At 40.1% G+C, this 19,230-nt stretch overlaps 2 protein-coding genes and 1 pseudogene across 3 annotated transcripts in view; all 3 read left to right on the forward strand.

The window, feature by feature from the left end:
• The window catches only part of LOC146458072 (uncharacterized), a 37,784-nt gene that overhangs the window by 8,081 nt on the left and 10,473 nt on the right, over nucleotides 1–19,230 (forward strand). The gene's annotated exons all lie outside the window — the stretch shown is intronic.
• LOC146458073 (uncharacterized) overlaps nucleotides 1–19,230 on the forward strand; it is a 49,512-nt pseudogene that overhangs the window by 6,724 nt on the left and 23,558 nt on the right. The window contains exon 2 of the transcript XR_014858332.1: nucleotides 3,865–4,575. The product of XR_014858332.1 is annotated as an uncharacterized LOC146458073 (transcript). The remainder of the gene's footprint in view (nucleotides 1–3,864; nucleotides 4,576–19,230) is intronic.
• On the forward strand, nucleotides 7,783–11,573 carry LOC146458075 (NACHT, LRR and PYD domains-containing protein 1 homolog). Its single transcript, XM_085091303.1, has one exon. It carries the CDS (start codon nucleotides 7,866–7,868, stop codon nucleotides 10,089–10,091), a length of 2,226 nt encoding a protein of 741 aa, XP_084947429.1. The 5' UTR covers nucleotides 7,783–7,865; the 3' UTR covers nucleotides 10,092–11,573.

A 19,230-nucleotide genomic window follows, 5' to 3' on the forward strand; every position in this document is an offset into this window, starting at 1 on the left:
GAAACGGAAGTCACATAACACAATCACTGTCACACAATATTGCTGAAATATCGCAACAAAGCTGATTAACTTTAATTTATTTGGGTCCTATCAATCCTACGTTCTTTTTCAGCAGAAACGTTTTGACGATTTCTGTGTATTTGATATAGTTCACTGTTCTATAACAAAAACATTTGAAGAATGCTTGAAAGGTACACAAGAAACTGTGTTCGCCTATTCAAGGAGCTCTTACATCCTTTCACTTTATATATTATATACGATCGTAGGCTTACGCACCACGCGGTCAAATATGGCCCGAGTTTAAACTGGTGACAGCTTCAATTCTTGTTTCAGTTCAGTGTTCATTGTTAATAGGCTCGGCTTCTTGACACTGACAATACTTAATGCGCGGATCAACCATGCAATTTTAACGAGACCGCTTCACATGCCAGCTGTTTGCGAGCACTTGGCCATGTGTATAGTCAGTGTATAGTAGACAATCCGGCTATAGTTCTGTTCTGTATAGTTCAGATGCAAGAGGTCGGCGAAATCGGTTTTAAGGACCTTTAAGCTAACACCCTTGTAACGAGAATAGGAACAGATGCTCTTCGACTGATATGCCCGGGAAATATGTTGATGATAAGTCATGGTCGACTGCGTATCTAAAGTCGGCAACAAATTGACTTTTTGGGAAAAAGGTTCTTGGGGGCTGTTTACATGGAGGGAGGAAGATCCTTGAAGGCGGATCAACCTAGCGCCATTTGTTTTCTACATTTAGTTTACATGCAAAAAGTTGTACTTGGCCCTAGCGCTAGGATCTTCCTATAGAGATAGAAACTTCCTAGATGAGAGATAGGAAGATCCTAGCATTAGGAAGATCTTTGCACCATGTAAACTACCTTCCCTAGGAAGATCCTAGTACTAGGAACAAAAACAAACAAACAAACATGGCGCAGCCGGGCGTTCAACTGCTACAGGCAGAGAATTTTTTTGCTTTTCCTTCTCCACTTAGTAAACACCCCGACCGAAATTTCTGCATGTTTACTAAACAGAAAGTTGTTTCGCCTTCTGGGATCTTCCTAGTGCTAGGATCTTCCTCCCTCCATGTAAACAGCCCCTTTGATGTATGGAATTAACCTTTTGAGTTTTAAAACCGAAAAGATCTTTTACATTTGGTCTAAGATCGTTGGAAAGAAATTAACCTTGCTTTGGTGCTCAACATACAGATGAAAATTTCTTACTCGCATTTGCATGCCACAGACAAAATTTCCGTTATGAAGTTAAGCAAAAAAATAACATATTTATGTTAATTACAGCAAACTCATACGCTAAAAGAATCTGCCTCTTATTGTTATGATATCTGCACTGCTTCGTTGAACAACAGCAACCGTAAAGAACATCGACGAGTACAGATTCCGGCCGATTTTAATTTCATAAATGTAAGGACTTTTCGCAGTGTCACCAACATAGGGATAAGTGAGTCTTTTAATTGAAGATGTTATGGTTGTCTAAACACTAATCCTACAATCCCACTCCATATTTTACAAATCCACATTTTAGAATTTAATAGCATGTTTAACAAGTCTATATTTTAACAAATCCGCTTCACTCCATATTTTTTAACAAATCCAACTCCACTTTGTATTTTACAATATGCCAGCATTCGTAGGAAAGTCTGTCAGCGATTAGTGCTATATTTCACACTTCAACAGTTCTTTGTGTGTACCGAGTTTTTTCGTAAACAAGTCCGTTATCTCTCTCCTCAGCAGTAGCTCCGCTGAGAAAAGTGAGTGCAGGCGTAAAATTCCGTGAAAGGCGACGGCGGGAGGTCCGGCGGCAACCCGGCCGGAGCCCTCAGCTTTTGCGCCTGCACTCACCTCGTTCAGCGGATATACATAACACCCCATCGAACCTCTGCGTATGAGAGAGTCCCGAGGATGCTCTTAAACTGGATACTTGCCTTCGTCCAGCCTCTGGATGTTGCCGTACCGACAAGCCACACGGCAGCGATGACTTTCACCAGTAATTTGAATTATAGTTTTATTTCTGACATGTTTATGTAATTACCTTTAGTCAATACCTATTTTTTTCCTGACAATTTGGGAAATTAACAAATTGAATGTGGTTTAGCGTTGTCTGCACTGTTATCGACAACGATATTTGACAACGATATTCGTGATTGTGGACTTACAAGGCGCAGCCGAGTGAGTCCACATCAAATTTTGACAACTGTGATGACGAATATAGTTGTCGTTAAGAGTGCAGACAACGCTAAACCACATTCGATTTGTTTTTTACCACAATATCAACGTCAAAGAAAATTTTTGCAATAACTGTCAAAATTTCCGCCTGCTGATTGACGCGAGCAGCGTTGTCTCGACTCTTATCGACAACGGAAAATTAGCCAATCAGATTGCGGGATTCGAAACAATTGTGGTAAAATTCCGAATAAATCCAGGCCTGAGTTGCTCGAAGCATGGTTAGCGCTAACCATTGGTAAAGAGGTATTAAAACCTAGAGGTTGTCATGGCATTTAACCCGGGTTAGCGCTGACCATGCTTTAAGCAACTGGACCCAGGATGGTAGTTCTAGTATGTCGTCTGATTAGAATTCATGACGCAGCACTATGTCATGTGACGTCATTAATGAGCCCATTTTGCCGACTTCTAAGGTAGTATCGGCTCCTGGTAGTATTTATAAAACTAGTAGTAATCGAAGATTATAGTGCGTCGACTTAGGCCCTTAGGCACCCTACTGGGTTGCATTAATCATGTTAAGATTAAAGGAACCTGTAAGTATAGTTGCAAAACATTAGGTTATTGTCTGAGAACAATTGTCAACAGCCGTTAGAAACGTTTTATGCTACCAGTCCCAGGTGTTTATAGGACATCCTACCAAGGATGCGGCGGATCTTTCAAAAAGAAAAGGATCTTACCTTGTCTTGTACTTTTCGTTTTGTACTTTTCGCAGCGAAACCACGAGGAACGGTACGAAACGCGCGCGGGACGTCAAGATGCTATTGTTACGTTTTTATAATGAACGGTGAAAGAAAAGTTCCTCGGAGATGCATGACATGACCACACTGAAGAAACGTCTATGTTTTTTAAAACCATTTTTGACACCTTTTGATATTTATTTTTATAACAATCACATCCGATACACAACCTCTTTTCTCGATTTCTCGCGCTTAATAACATGCATGTGCACAGAAGTAGGTTCTAAGTACGAGAAGCGGTTTTCTCCACACTGGGAAAGGGTTATATACCCGAAACGCGCGCGCGCGCGCGTGTGTGTGTGTGTTTTTTTTCAAACATTATTATATCTATTTTTATATCAATCGTATCCGATATACAACCTCTTTTCTCGATTACTCGCGCTCAGGAACATTTACAGCGGTAGGCACCGGGTACGAAACGCGCTAGGCGTGATGGACTGTCATATTCATAATGCTATTGTGACGGTGCGATTTTGCACCGACATACAACCTATTTTCTCGATTTCTCGCGCTAAGGAACACGCGCGCTGGGCATGATGGACAGTATTGGGACGACTCGATTAGGGAGCGTCTCCTTCGTCGACGCAATAATGTTAGGTTTTATCAATTGAACAATTCAAACAAATCGAATCCATTCAAACCTACTCTATACTCATTCCTAGAAACTACACCAACTAGTTGTCATACTTTCTGGAAGTCTAATCTCTTTAAGAGTCTAGTAGGCACTTTCAGGTCTAATGGCTGTCTATTTAACTGAACAGGTGCAGTAAGAGAACAATTATCTCCCTTTTCCCTTCCAGATAACGGGAAAAAAGGTCGGTTTCGTTGGGGGTAGGAAGAAGATATCAATAACCTTTTTTTAACTGTTTCTCTCTCCCTCTCTCTCTTAGATTCGATGGATAAGCTATATGAACTGGCGCTCAGATCCCAGACCATTATTGGCGGCATTCATTTCTTTGTTTATCTGTTTTCCTGGCCTTTAATAATTGGTTTTCTAAAAGACTACCTCGATAAAGACGAATCAACTTTCAATTGTGAGCCCAAACCAAGTAATTACGCCAGACAACGTTGCTATGACCACTACGTTTCTACATTGAGCCCGCTATTAACGCCACTGGACTTTGCTGGTATTACCTATGGTGCATTGGGGTTTCTCTGGTTAGTCTTCATTCTTACGGGTGCCTCGATTGTACGGCGAATCGGAAGAGAGCGAAACTTGTTAAGGAAAAAACGCCAGTCGAGGAGGTTTATGTCGATATTTGTCTGCCACGTCTGTTTTCAGCTTGCTGTTCTCGTTGTTATGATGGTACTTTTCTTTAGTTTCCAGACCGTCGAGTTTCCAGCGACTTATCGGTGCGCTCAAGAAAATACAACATTGATTGCAGCAAGCCAAGCGTCATCTTTTCAGAGGATCATATGCAGTGACCTACGATACAAAGAGAAAACAAAACTGAACATTTACATTATTGTGATTATGGCCATTTCCGTTGCTTTCTGTATGCTGACACTTATTCACTTAGGCTTAACAAGGAAACCACTTCTAGAGCAACTGCTGGGATACATATTTATACCGGACAACAATGATGCAATCTGTCTAGTAGGTAAGTACAGGCCAAGTCAGCAGAAGACCAAAACTACGCTTTTGGTGTTAGTGATGTCTTTATTCTCTGTTTCGAGTTGTTTGACTGATCACCCCAGAAGAAAAACAAACCCTGAAAAAGCAAAAACAAAGCTAAAAAAACAAATAAAGAAACCGAAAACAACAAATCAAAATAATGTATGTGAAACATTTGCAGCTTGTTGACGATATCACTTGTCTCGGTCTTTTTCTGAGTAAAGGGGGGAGGGGGGAGGGGAGGTGGGGGAAGGTGCTGGGTAATTACTGGGTAATTTCAATGAGACTTGGAGGGTCTACAGTAGGTCCGAAACTGTTTTATTTGAGGTCTGCTAGGTGGATCTTTGACGTAACGTCAATGATTAGAATTACGCTATTGGACAACGGGAACGTCATAAAACAATAGAATTTAATTAGCAGGATAGTGACCCTGCATGTGCGTTACAAATTTTGGTAAATTTCCTCGTCGTTCTCGGAAAAACAACAACGTGAAATCACTAGATTCAAGGTTTTGTGGAGAATGTGAGCACACCACGGCAAATTTTAATTTTTTTCCAGGGTAGTTCGGCTACGTTGTACAAGTTGAACGAATTGGAATAATCGTGAAGGAGTGCAAGTAACATATATGTTTTCAAGTGACGTTTTCTTTCGCGTTGCCGTTGCTTGAAGTCCTCATGTCTTCTTCACGGTCGCCTGAAAAAGGTTTTGTTACCACGGAAATATCAAATCTCATGAGCAATTTAATCATTATACAAGCTTTTACAAGATTCGTTCCCTTAAATGTCGCAAGGGTTAGTGGTGTTTTCTTTTATAGACCTTTTATTTATATACTGTATATCAGTTGTGAATATTTTACGTCAGCGCAGACACTTTCTACCTACCATCACCCCTCAGGCTGAAGACTTACAAAAACTCAACTTGCATTTTAGAAGCTAAAGACCGTCCCAAATCTGTTAATTACCGAGTAGTTGATTCTTTTTGAGATTTTTTCGTCTTTTGTAAATGTCACCCTAAACGAAAGATCCGCTGATGGAAAGGGCCCTCAAGCAAGTGGCCAGAAATCTATCGTTAAATAATGTTACATGTCAGCAGTCTACGAATGACAAGATTTTTCTTTGAATGTTATTTTTGTTTGTTTTTGGAGATGTTTTTTCTGTAAGCCTTTTACAGTTTGTTGCTGGACATCGATCAAATATGTAAATTTTCGAGGCTTGCTGCAAACAAAAGAGGCCCAAGTGGTTAGCCAGATACAATTCTCTTCAAAACAGAAGGCGTATACACATGTTTCAAATTATTCACTTATTTAATTATAATTGACCCCTTTTTTCATTGTGTTGAAGTACATCTTTTTGCTTTTTTTGTAGTTAATACCTACTCAATAGCTTCAAGAGCAATAATAAAAAGATAAACCGAATTCCAGCTTAAACTATTGTCGCAAGCACGAAAATAGATAAAATATTTACTAATCTTGCCATACAACGTGGGCACAAGCCTATAACAGACCGAGACGCTGAAAGAAGGGAGCGTCTGAGGCAGTATGTGGAAAGCTAGCAGAACTCGAGTTGAACGATCATGGCTAAAACACCACACAAGTACATACGACTAACATACGGGTAACATACGGAACATACGGATACATACGAATACATACGACTAACATACGACTAACAAACGAGTAACATACGGATACATACGACTAACATACGAGTAACATACGGATACATACGAGTAATAAAATACGAAAAAATACGAGTAAAATTCATAGGAGTAAATTTTTATTTTTATTTTTTTTGATAATATGAGAGAGCAAAAAATATTTGATATTTACTCGTCCCGCATTACTTCCCCGACTAAGGAAAGATTGCGTTACAAGAGCAAAGATATTTGATATTAAACTGGTGGCCTTGGGTCATGCCAGGTAATCCGATGTGCGGAATTTTTTAATGTGTCAACTGTTCCCAAAAAACGACTTATTTACATGTACATTTTTACATTTAAGCTTTCTGGCTTGATTTTGCACTGATTTTTTGCCATTTCTCATAACCAACTAAGGTGAAATAGTGAAATCAAGATGGCGGATTGGCTGACGTCATACGACGTCAGCGCCATGCGAAATATATTGTCATCTTGTAGCGCAAGCTAATGGTTTTGCACTCCATGTGAATTTATTTTACTGTGACTAAATTTAAGCCTTGTGGGGGCGATCACCATCACCCCCCCCCCCCACCCCCTTTCAAATTGGACCGGGTACGTGTTTGCTGACGTGAAAATGCCTGTAAGGCTTATAATTAGAGCTTCCTTTTTGAGAAAAACATTCGTATTACTCGTATGTATTCGTATGTATCCGTATGTTAGTCGTATGTATCCGTATGTTACTCGTATGTTACTCGTTTGTTAGTCGTATGTTAGTCGTATGTATTCGTATGTATCCGTATGTTCCGTATGTTACTCGTATGTTACCCGTATGTTACCCGTATGTATGTGTGGTGTTTTAGTCATGATCGAGCTGAACACTGGAGTGTCAAGAATTATTTACTTACACCACCTATAAGGAGGAGAATCCGAAATCTATTATGCTTACCAGAAAGGCAAGGATCGGCAAAAGCCTTTTTTGGAAAAAAATTATTCGGGATTGGGCCAATTGTGACAGAGTTATTTTTGTCACCAACAAACACGAAAAACACTAACGTTAAGTTTGCGTATTTGCTGACATTTCGTCAATTGAATGTGCTAGACAAAGAGACTCTTGGCTTTTGCTTCGAAAGAAATCTTAAACTGTACCTCAATATTAGACGAGCAATCACTAAAATATCGACAAATTGTTTTTCATGCACCATCGACCAACAAGTTTCATTCGGGCAAATTAACTGCAGTCCTCCGAAACAATTTTGGTAATGCGCCGATGATCACAGGGTGGAAAGTAATAACTTTGCAAACAGAAATTTATCCAATGGGTAGATTAAGTTTGGCTTTCATACTGTAATACAATAACGAAGTTTTTACCCGGGTGAAAATTATTTGTATTCGATACAGAGATGCTCTCTCAAGAAGAGACCACACAAATAGTTGGTTTATAAATCCTTTTGATGGATGAATATAGTTCTGTAAATTAAACAGAACGCACGCACGCATGCTTTAAACAATTGAACCATTTTATTCTGTTGAAGTAAATTGCTTTTATTTTGTTTTTCAGACGTTGATGCCTACTCAGCAACCTTGAAAGCGTCAACAGAAAGACAAACAGTGTTTCAGCCCAACCTGTTAGACTTCAAAGAGATGAAAACAGATGACATATTTACTAATCTTGTCATGCAACATGGACGCAAGCCTATTAAAGACGGAGATGCCGAAAGAGGGGCACATCTGAAGCGGTATGGTCAAGTGAGTGGCGTTCGAGTCAAACACTGTCAAGAATTGTTTACTCGCACCACCGATGAAGAAGAGACTCCCAAATCTATCCTTGTCACTGGAAAAGCAGGAATCGGAAAGACTTTGTTTTGTCAAAAGCTTTTTCGAGATTGGGCAACAGATAAGTTGTTTCTGTCACCAACAAACGCGCAATTGCCCAATTTTAAGTTTGCGTACCTGTTGACGTTTCGTCAGTTGAATTTACTAAAGGGAGAGACTTTAACTTTGCAAGAACTCTTAAACTGCTCTGTAATATTAGATGACCAATCAAATATCAGCGACGAGGTTTTCGAATACATTCTTAATCACCCTGAAGAAGTTTTAATTATCCTCGACGGTTTGGACGAATTTTCCGAACAAGCTAAAATCACTGGTGATGAGCATGAAAGGTATCCAAATAGCTGTCGAAAGAAAATGTCAGTAGCTGCACTCTGTGCCAAACTAATGAGAGGAAAAATTTTAGGAAAGGCCTCTGTTTTGATAACGTCAAGACCTGACGAAACTGACAAAATCAGTGGAATGGGCTTCGATCGGACTGTGGAAATTACGGGATTTTCTCAACAAGAGGTGAGAGAATACATTCGGAAGTATTTCCGACAGAACGAAATCATGAAAAACACTGTACTTGAGCATATCACGAAGAACGAGAATCTCATCAGTTTTGCTCATATCCCCGTGCTTTGTGCTCTGATGTGTTCATACATGGAGTACGTTCTACAGAAATCAAACAGCACTGAAGATCTACCCATCTCAGCAAGTGATCTCTATTTTGAAGTTTTTAACATTTTCAGAGAAAAACATGACAAAAACGAAGTTTCTCATTTTGACGAAACCTTTCTGGTTAAACTGTCAAAGTTTGCAGCTGAGTTGCTCTTGGAGAAAAAGTTCCTTTTTAGCGAGGAAGAACTGATGAAAAAGTTCAATTCAGAGGAAGTTGAAAGCCTGAAAAAAAGTGGCATTCTTCATTGTGGTCCTCCTTTCAGAGTGTCTTTTTCTCAAACAACAAAACATTTTTGTTTTACTCACTTAACTCTTCATGAATATTTAGCTGCTCATTGGTTTGTAAAGAAGAGGGAAATTCCTCTAGGAAAAACCGTATCCACAATGGTCATGCAGTTCATGGCTGGTATTCTGTCAAAAGAAAAAGATAGCGAGCTTATGGAAAAGTTGCTTGAACAACTTTCTCCAAACACGTGTAGTAAGCGGAATCAACATCTTCTTCAAGGAAAATGTCTCTATGAATATCAGGACAAGGAATTCGCTAAAGATTACTACCGTCAACACCCTGTTCGTGGTGGAATGATTTGGTTTTGGGACATAACTGACGTGGACTGTATTGCCATATCGTTTTTTCTCGATATACTCAGTGCACTGAATGAAGAGGAACCCAGCACAAGACAGCAAACATTGCCGTCCAGACAGCTGCCATTTATCAGCGGCAAAGGAGTAGGAATTGCTAACTCGGAAATGACATTGTCTGAACAGCCCTCCATTTCCACCATCAAGGAATTAATCATTGAATCCAGCAGGATATCGACATCTGGATTAACACGGATCTCTGCATCATTAGAAAATGTTTTTTGTCCTATCACCGAGCTAATCCTGCTATATTGTCGACTGAATCGTGAATGTCCAGATTGTATTCGAAGATTACTGTCTAAAACGTTAAGCGGTCTTGTTCTGTGGTGTAATTTTCTCACTAATACCGGTGTTGTCAGTCTGTGTGAAGCACTAAAAGAGCCAAGCTGCAAAGTAACCACACTAGGTGTGGGTGGTAATTGCATCGGTGATGCCGGTATTGTCAGTCTGTGTGAAGCACTAAAACAGCCAAGCTGCCAAGTAACCACGCTTGGTCTGGTTGGAAATAGCATCACTGATGCCGGTGTTGTAAGTCTATGTGAAGCCCTAAAACAGCCAAGCTGCAAAGTAACCACACTAACTCTGAATAATAATCAGATCACTGATGTCGGTGCTGCCAGTCTATGTGAAGCCCTAAAACAGCCAAGCTGCAAAGTAACCACACTAACTCTGAATAATAATCAGATCACTGATGTCGGTGCTGCCAGTCTACGCGAAGCACTAAAGCAGCTGTGAAGTAACCTACCTAAATTTAAACCTGTATGGAGACCCGATCATTGAGGAAAAGCGGAAGTCTTTGCTAGATCAGTTGCTGCAACACAGACCAGCTACTGAAGAACGTCGGTAGAAGGATATTAGAGACCTTTAGATTCTAGAACCAGTACAAGTACGACTACGAGATTTGACTTCGAGTTTTTAGCGAAGTACTAAGAACAGGTATATCACAGAAAGTTTCATTTCACTCTTTACGAGCGACGAACTTGACGCAGTTGGCTTGAATGATGATAGTTAAGCCCTTTCGTGTTTCCAAAAAGACGAGATCACCTACGTTTTGAGGACTCGTTTCCGCCACTACGAGATTCTTACAAAAACTCTTAGCAAAATGACGACAGCTATCTCGTTTTCCCGCCAAAATGACACTGCTTCACGCGCGCGCACTCTTTGTTTATTGGAGAAACTCGTAGTCGTACTCGTACTCGTATTAGAATCTAAAGGTCTCTATTACTGATTGCAAAACAGTCTTTTGTTCCATAGGCTCTGTTTTTCTGTTCCTGGTACAGCCTTGTAAAACAGCAAGCAAACAGAGAGGCCATAGAGTACATTTGTCCGGTATAATGTTTTGAAGGACACATACATCAAGGCATACCCTTCCAAAACAATCTCGTGTATCAATCGAGAGAAGTTTTCGTAATATTCTTGCAAAATCAGAATCCTGTCAGTCGGGAAAACACGATTTTCGTGACAAATTACCTGCTTCAACACAGGATGGCAATCATTAACTTTAAAGTATATTTTCCTGCCTCCTGTTTTAATTTTTTGAGTTACACAAAGGGAGTGTTTTGCTTAGTTCTGTAGTATTAGAAACCATTGCAATTAATATGACCTGACCCAAGCAACAACAAAAGTGATTATTCTTCCAAGTACCAATTTTCAAGCGTTGTGTTATTAGCGTTTATTTCGAAATGATGCCGGGGTAGCATCTGCATTTTTCTTTGGACATTGCTTTCTTTGATACCTTTATAGCCGCTTAGTGCGTCCATCAATTCAAAACTGAAGCCACCCTAGCCGGCATAGCTGGCCTTATCAGAGAGAAGGAGGGGGATGAGGAACGAGAAAAAGTGAGAGAAAAAAAGGAGGGACTGCAAAGGACTTTCCTCTCCCCAGTGCCTCTTTTTTCTCTCACCTTTCTTCGCTCCCCTCTCCTCCCCGATTACGCTTGCTAGACCACCCCCGTCATCTGAATATTTTCCGTGCCCCGGGTAGTGGGGAATTTGTTAACTGTAACTGAAGCCTAGTGAGGAGTAGACTTTCGTAACCAATTTTTCAGAAACTGTAAGGGGGCAGAAAAAAATCCACCAGGCACGTTTCCAGGTTCCCCTAGGAAGCTGGGGTGATTCATTATCTACAGCCTGAGTTTGTTACGCAGTAATATATCATATGAACACATGTAGTTCATAGCTAGACACGTGTGATTAAACTTTGATGTATTCAGTATTATCCTTTCGGTATTGCAAGATTTTTTTATTTTGCGATGTACGCAAGATTTCCGAACGCAGAACGCACTATCTGGGGGCATGCTCCCCTAGGAAACTTTTAAATCGTTGAGTTCAGAAATCTCATTTCCTGTGTTTTCTAGGAAGGAAAGTGGAAACCGGTGAGATAAGCACATTCAAGTAAAATCTAAATGGCTGCAAGTCTAACGCTAATTCACAATCACTCACACTGACGCACTTTTTTAATGCTTGTGCTTATATTATCTCGCACGAGTGTGCCCCGGGCTTATGCGCGTATTCACGTTTTACAATTTTGACTGCTGTCAGCTGTAAGCTACCTAGCCTGTGCAGGGTACATTTGAGCTTAGTCACAACCATGTGACAATAAAACATCCAATACAAGCGCACGTTAGATTCAGGAACTGCTCAATATAGCTGGAGTTTCGTTGAATCTAAAGCGTCATAAGTATTACTGTTCTCTTTATGCGCGTGTACCTGGTGATTTAAAAAAAAAAATCAAATGTACCTCACACAGGCTACAGTAAAAAAATTGCTAGCCCGCTCTAATCGGAACTACCGTATGAAGTTCTTGCCGTCTCAAGCCGAATCTTCAAAGATAAACCAATTTCTCTGTGACTATCAACCTCAAATAGGCGTATGAGGATAGCCAATGGTCAAACGGCAGAAACATGTTTTTCTGGCTTACTATTATTGGCTGGATTTTATAAGGCTATTGACAGAGCGAAGTTTTTTGTCGGAAACTAGCGCTGTAGATACTGATCAGTTAATGGAGGTTTGGGCTCAAATAGGATAGGCCACACACACCACACAACGCTGAACAATATTCCGAGACACCCTGAGCATTCTTTATTAGGAGTACTCAGCCAATACAAGAATAGTGGATTCCTACATCGATCGCATAAGTCGGACCTTATCCTGTGATTCACTGACAGTTTGCTCGGATATTTTACAGGTTACTCAGCAACGCGTAAAATTTCCGCGAAAATCACCTGCATTGTAAACCCAGAGAGTAAGGTGTACCGTTACTCGGTTTCATTTAACTCAGTGTTATTCAATCTCGTACCCAGAGTCCTCTGGCTTTTTGGTCAGCGGGTGGTCGCCAGTAGAGACTCTGGGGTACTGGAATTCTATCACCGCAGGTTTTCTGCGGTAAAACAATGGAAGCCGTTACGAGCCGTTACGGGACAGCCAATCAAAAAAAAATTAAATAAAATTCCAGTTCCCCAGAGTCTCTACTGGCGACCACCTGCTGACCAAAAAGCCAGAGGACTCTGGGTGCGAGATTAAGTGTTATTCAGCTCGGGTTCAAACTGGTCAAACCGGTCAGTTCGGGTGATAAACCGGTCAAACCCCTTACACTATAGGGTGATGCTGGATTTACAGTCGGTACACGCTGCCATTTTCATTGTCGGGTACTATGTGGCAGAAAGCTAGGGCGATGAGAACTTGAAACGGAAACCGACGGGAAAAATTTCGGCCAAGAAAAGTTAAGAAGAAAAGACAGGGCTGCTTTCCACTTTTTTAAACCCCCCTCCCCCCTCATTATCCGGGCCTTGGTCTCCGAGGTTGTGTCATATTTTTTTGCGTGCATGATCACGTGTTGGATTATCTGGACATACACGATCAAAGTATTGAAACATTACAGCAACTAGCGCTGCAATTGATATCGCTTATGCACGCCGACAACTATTATGTACACGATAAGATTGATCATTTGGACATGAAGAAGACAACTGCTCATATTAGGTACAGTCAAAGACGTTTTCGACGCAAAGCAGGTCGTTGAATTGTGCCAATTACAGGTACATGGTAGGTTTTACCAAAACATTTTCTGTGCACGGCTTTCAAAAATAAAAAATGACATTTTCATCTCAACTTCTTGTCCTTTTTTAAACTTATCCTGTTCTTTCTCATTCCCAGGGTCTCTCTTCTTCCCATTCCCCTGGCTACGATATGGTATGGCATGGTTCGCGAAAGGCTTAAAACAGAAGGGGAACGCAAATTGAGGAATTCTTCCATATTCCGCATCTCCTTTCGGTTTACGGTTATAACCAATATGTGCATGCATGCGCGATACGAGATTGGTTAAGGTAATTCTTTGTCGCCAAACGTTTCAATCTCCCACTGACGCCACAATCCATTAATAACGTTAACATATCGTTCTCTGTGACCAAGTAAGTGAGCATCTGCTGGAAGGAGTGCGAGGCGCGCTGAAGCTGGATGATTTTCAAATGAAAGGCCTTCATACCTCATAGAAATCAGTCATCAGTTAATATTGCTTTAAGTTCTAAGTTCTATCTTCCATGGGACTTTTCCGGTTTATTTATTTTTTATTTTGAGTAGTCCCTATCATTCTTGGGGGTAGTATAACTGGTAAAAGGAGTGAAACACATTACAAGCCTTATTGCCTCCCCCTTCGAGTGTCGCGTTTCCACTCGGTGGGCAATTTTTGCGCTCTTTTCGTACGTATATGCTTTTTACGCGTGTGCATTTGCTGATCATTTGTTTTTAAGTACAGCCTGCAAGCAATTTATTCAACGTGAACGTAACGTAATGCGAGCGTTTTCTCTGGAAAATAAACGGTAAAATCGTTGAAACATCTGACTGTTTAGATACCAGTCTCAAACGGTCTTTCAGTAATGGACGTGATAGACTGGAAAATTGAAGACATAGTCGCATGGTGGTATATACTTCATGGGTGAATGCCACAACTGCAACTACAAGGAGAAATTTGATACTGATCACTGTTAGGGCTTAAAGGGTTAAGGTTGCACAATCCTTTTAAATTTTAATAGTGCTGAACATTGTTGACTAAGCTATCATACAGCTAAAAATTAATGGCTCGTGGGTACATATTACATGATTTCAACTTCTTAAAATATTTAACTTGGCTTATTTATTGATCTGTATTATTTTAAATGGAGCAAGCTAATATATTGTAGGGAGAAACTATTTTTGTGAGCTGTAAATTATTATGAAGATATTAGCAGAAATGTGGAAAGTTAGATGAAAAACTCCAACAGGAGCATAACTATTAAGGCATCATGAATGATTGTATGTCTTTTCAAATTTTTTTATTGCTTGAATATGATCAACTCTAATCTGAGATTTAAAAATGTTTTTAGTAGTCAATCAGTGATCTCTTGAGGTTAAGGGAATTTTCCTTTTATTCAACCGTTTTTTAATACTGCGAAGAAAAGACAAGTAAATTAAAACTGATTTAAAATTCAAAATTTATGCTCCGCTGAAAATAAGCTTTTGCAACCCCCTCCCCCGCCAAACCCAAATAGAAAACATCTTTGATACAAGCATCCTATGGACTGTTCGAAATAGCCGTCGTAGAATACGTACTCCGGGAGGTTTCCGCCGTTCGACGTTTTTACACCTTACCCCTTTCACATACTGGGCCCAGTTCTTCAAAATCCGAGTTTAGTGAGAAATCAATAAATATTCTTCCAAAAGATTTTTTCCCTCACCTTAGACTTTTCTTTACCTTTAGCTAAGATTTAGCCTTTAAAACCATTTTCAAAGAGTGAGTGGCATAGCTGGCCTAATCAGAAAGAAGGAAGGGGGTGGGGAACGAGAAAAAGTGAGAGAAAAAAAGGGGGGAGGGGGGGGGAAGGAATGCGGAAGACTTCCTTCTCCCCAGTGCCTTTTTTTCTCTTACTTTTCCTAGCTCCCCTTCTCCTCCCCGATTACGCCTGCTAGACCACCGCCCGTCATCTGAATATTTTCCGTGCCCCGGGAAGTTGGGAATTTTTTAACTGTAACTGAAGCCTAGTGAGGAGTGGACTTTCGTCAGTAATTTTCATAAACTGTAAGGGGGCAGACGAAAAGCCACCAGGACGTTTCCAGGGGAACCTAGAAAGCTGGGGTGATTTATTATCTACAGAGTTTGTTATGGGAAGATTTTTTATTTTGCGATTTACGCAAGATTTCCGAACGCTGAAAGCACTACTATCTGGGGGCATGCTCCCCTAGGAATTTTTAAATTGTCGAGAAAGAAGAAGAAACTCAAAACAGTTCTTCATCATTGCAGTCCTCCCAAAAACCTTTCTTTATTCTTCCCTTATTTTTGTTCTCCTTTCTTGTCCCCATACTTTTCTCATAAAATAAAAGTACTGTGGAGTTCTAAGTTATTACAATATCAAGAAAATTCCCCTTGGGTGATGATATCCTTAATTCTCATGACCTCAGGGGTTTAATAAGCATTGATATTACAAGCTAGGAGAAATTTGATACTGATCACTGTTAGGGCTTAAAGTGTTAAGGTTGCACAATCCTTTTAAATTTTAATAGCGCTGAAAATTGTTGACTAAGTAATCATGCAGCTAAAAATTAATGGCTCATGTGTACATATTACATGATTTCAACGCATTCTTAAAATATTTAATTTGGCTAATTTATTGATCTGTGTAACATACAAGCATTCTGACTAACGTTATTTTAAATGAAGCAAGCTAATATATTGTAGGGAGAAACTATTTTGTGAGCTGTAAATTATTATGAAGATATTAGCAGAAATGTGGAAAGTTAGATGGAAAACGAATGAGTCATGCTGCGCTCACCAGATAACTCCAACAGGAGCATAACTATTAAGGCATCATGAATGATTGTATGTCTTTTCAAATTTTTTTATTGCTTGAATATGATCAACTCTAATCTGAGATTTAAAAATGTTTTTAGTAGTCAATCAGTTATCTCTTGAGGTCAAGGGAATTTTCCTTTTATTCAACCGTTTTTTAATACTGTGAAGAAAAAACAAGTAAATTAAAACTGATTTAAAATTCCAAATTTATGCTCCGCTGAAAATAAGCTTTTGCAACCCCCCCCCCCCCCCCCTTCCCCCACCAAACCCAAATAGAAAACATTTTTGATACAAGCATCCTATGGACTGTTTGAAATAGCCGTCGTAGAATACGTACTCCGGGAGGTTTCCGCCGTTCGACGTTTTTACACCTTACCCCTTTCACATACTGGGCCCAGTTCTTCAAAATCCGAGTTTAGTGAGAAATCAATAAATATTCTTCCAAAAGATTTTTTCCCTCACCTTAGACTTTTCTTTACCTTTAGCTAAGATTTAGCCTTTAAAACCATTTTCAAAGAGTGAGTGGCATAGCTGGCCTAATCAGAAAGAAGGAAGGGGGTGGGGAACGAGAAAAAGTGAGAGAAAAAAAGGGGGGAGGGGGGGGGGAAGGAATGCGGAAGACTTCCTTCTCCCCAGTGCCTTTTTTTCTCTTACTTTTCCTAGCTCCCCTTCTCCTCCCCGATTACGCCTGCTAGACCACCGCCCGTCATCTGAATATTTTCCGTGCCCCGGGAAGTTGGGAATTTTTTAACTGTAACTGAAGCCTAGTGAGGAGTGGACTTTCGTCAGTAATTTTCATAAACTGTAAGGGGGCAGACGAAAAGCCACCAGGACGTTTCCAGGGGAACCTAGAAAGCTGGGGTGATTTATTATCTACAGAGTTTGTTATGGGAAGATTTTTTATTTTGCGATTTACGCAAGATTTCCGAACGCTGAAAGCACTATCTGGGGGCATGCTCCCCTAGGAATTTTTAAATTGTCGAGAAAGAAGAAGAAACTCAAAACAGTTCTTCATCATTGCAGTCCTCCCAAAAACCTTTCTTTATTCTTCCCTTATTTTTGTTCTCCTTTCTTGTCCCCATACTTTTCTCATAAAATAAAAGTACTGTGGAGTTCTAAGTTATTACAATATCAAGAAAATTCCCCTTGGGTGATGATATCCTTAATTCTCATGACCTCAGGGGTTTAATAAGCATTGATATTACAAGCTAGGAGAAATTTGATACTGATCACTGTTAGGGCTTAAAGTGTTAAGGTTGCACAATCCTTTTAAATTTTAATAGCGCTGAAAATTGTTGACTAAGTAATCATGCAGCTAAAAATTAATGGCTCATGTGTACATATTACATGATTTCAACGCATTCTTAAAATATTTAATTTGGCTAATTTATTGATCTGTGTAACATACAAGCATTCTGACTAACGTTATTTTAAATGAAGCAAGCTAATATATTGTAGGGAGAAACTATTTTGTGAGCTGTAAATTATTATGAAGATATTAGCAGAAATGTGGAAAGTTAGATGGAAAACGAATGAGTCATGCTGCGCTCACCAGATAACTCCAACAGGAGCATAACTATTAAGGCATCATGAATGATTGTATGTCTTTTCAAATTTTTTTATTGCTTGAATATGATCAACTCTAATCTGAGATTTAAAAATGTTTTTAGTAGTCAATCAGTTATCTCTTGAGGTCAAGGGAATTTTCCTTTTATTCAACCGTTTTTTAATACTGTGAAGAAAAAACAAGTAAATTAAAACTGATTTAAAATTCCAAATTTATGCTCCGCTGAAAATAAGCTTTTGCAACCCCCCCCCCCCCTTCCCCCACCAAACCCAAATAGAAAACATTTTTGATACAAGCATCCTATGGACTGTTTGAAATAGCCGTCGTAGAATACGTACTCCGGGAGGTTTCCGCCGTTCGACGTTTTTACACCTTACCCCTTTCACATACTGGGCCCAGTTCTTCAAAATCCGAGTTTAGTGAGAAATCAATAAATATTCTTCCAAAAGATTTTTTCCCTCACCTTAGACTTTTCTTTACCTTTAGCTAAGATTTAGCCTTTAAAACCATTTTCAAAGAGTGAGATGAAAACCTCGATTGACTTTTAATCGTGGATTAGCGTTAATCGGCTTTCGGAACTTTCACGACCTTTAATTTAGTGAAATGGAAACCCTTATCACACATAAAGATAATAATAAAAAAATATTATACGGCCTTTCTTTTACCTCAAAAGATAAGCAAACCACTGTTGTGCCTTTCAATTTCTGCCAAACATGTTTGCACTAGCTTACCCGGATCCGATTCGGTTCTCGTACACGGGAACTAGTCTGAATAAAGCTTTTTTTTTGGTGCCCGAGCAAAAAGCTTGGCATAGGCACTGGTCTGAACAGGATTTTGTAAGTTTCCGCGCTCAGTCTTCCCCTGTCTCCTTGCAATACATCAAACCAAATGGCGGGCGCTAAAATGACGAACGAGGAAACGATTGCTCCTTGGGCGCCAAGAAGTCTGAAAAACGGCCTTTTCAGGCAAGGACCCTGGGACATCTATTGTAGTCTGAAACAGAGTGTGAAAAGGGCCTAAGATGCTCAATTCCTCTACTCTTTCGCATACCACGAGGTGCAAACTAAAGGTACCCCTTTTAAGGGCAAAGCCTCGCCTATGCGGACCGGCGCCCAAACATTCTCCCTTCTCTTTCCCCGAGGCGTGAGTGGAATATAGACCGAAGCGCAACGGACCGGCTTCCCGTCTAGAAATAGTCGGCATTCGAAATCTTTCTCGTGTGGCGAATTTCCACATGTACCCCAGGCTTTATGAGTCTTTGTATTAGGTGCACGGCACAAGTAAAGGCTGCAATTTTGAACAGAACAAAAAACGAAATTAAGTCTCTCCCCCCCACCCCCCTCCCCTCAAAAAAAAAAAAAAAAAACGCGCGCAAAACATTTTTCTATCATTGAAATTGAGGGGAGAGGGGGGGGGGGGGGGGGGGTCTTAATTTTTCATTACAATTGTCCGAGATTAGCTTGTTGTAGCTCTGGCTTCTTGTTA

Source organism: Pavona decussata, unplaced genomic scaffold, assembly GCF_977016875.1.
Source record: "Pavona decussata unplaced genomic scaffold, jaPavDecu1.1 SCAFFOLD_234, whole genome shotgun sequence".
In the NCBI taxonomy this organism is placed as follows: domain Eukaryota; kingdom Metazoa; phylum Cnidaria; class Anthozoa; order Scleractinia; family Agariciidae; genus Pavona; species Pavona decussata.

Excerpts from the sequence above, each read along its gene's own strand:
- LOC146458075 (XM_085091303.1), top strand. The coding sequence starts at position 7,866 with ATGAAAACAGATGACATATTTACTAATCTTGTCATGCAACATGGACGC.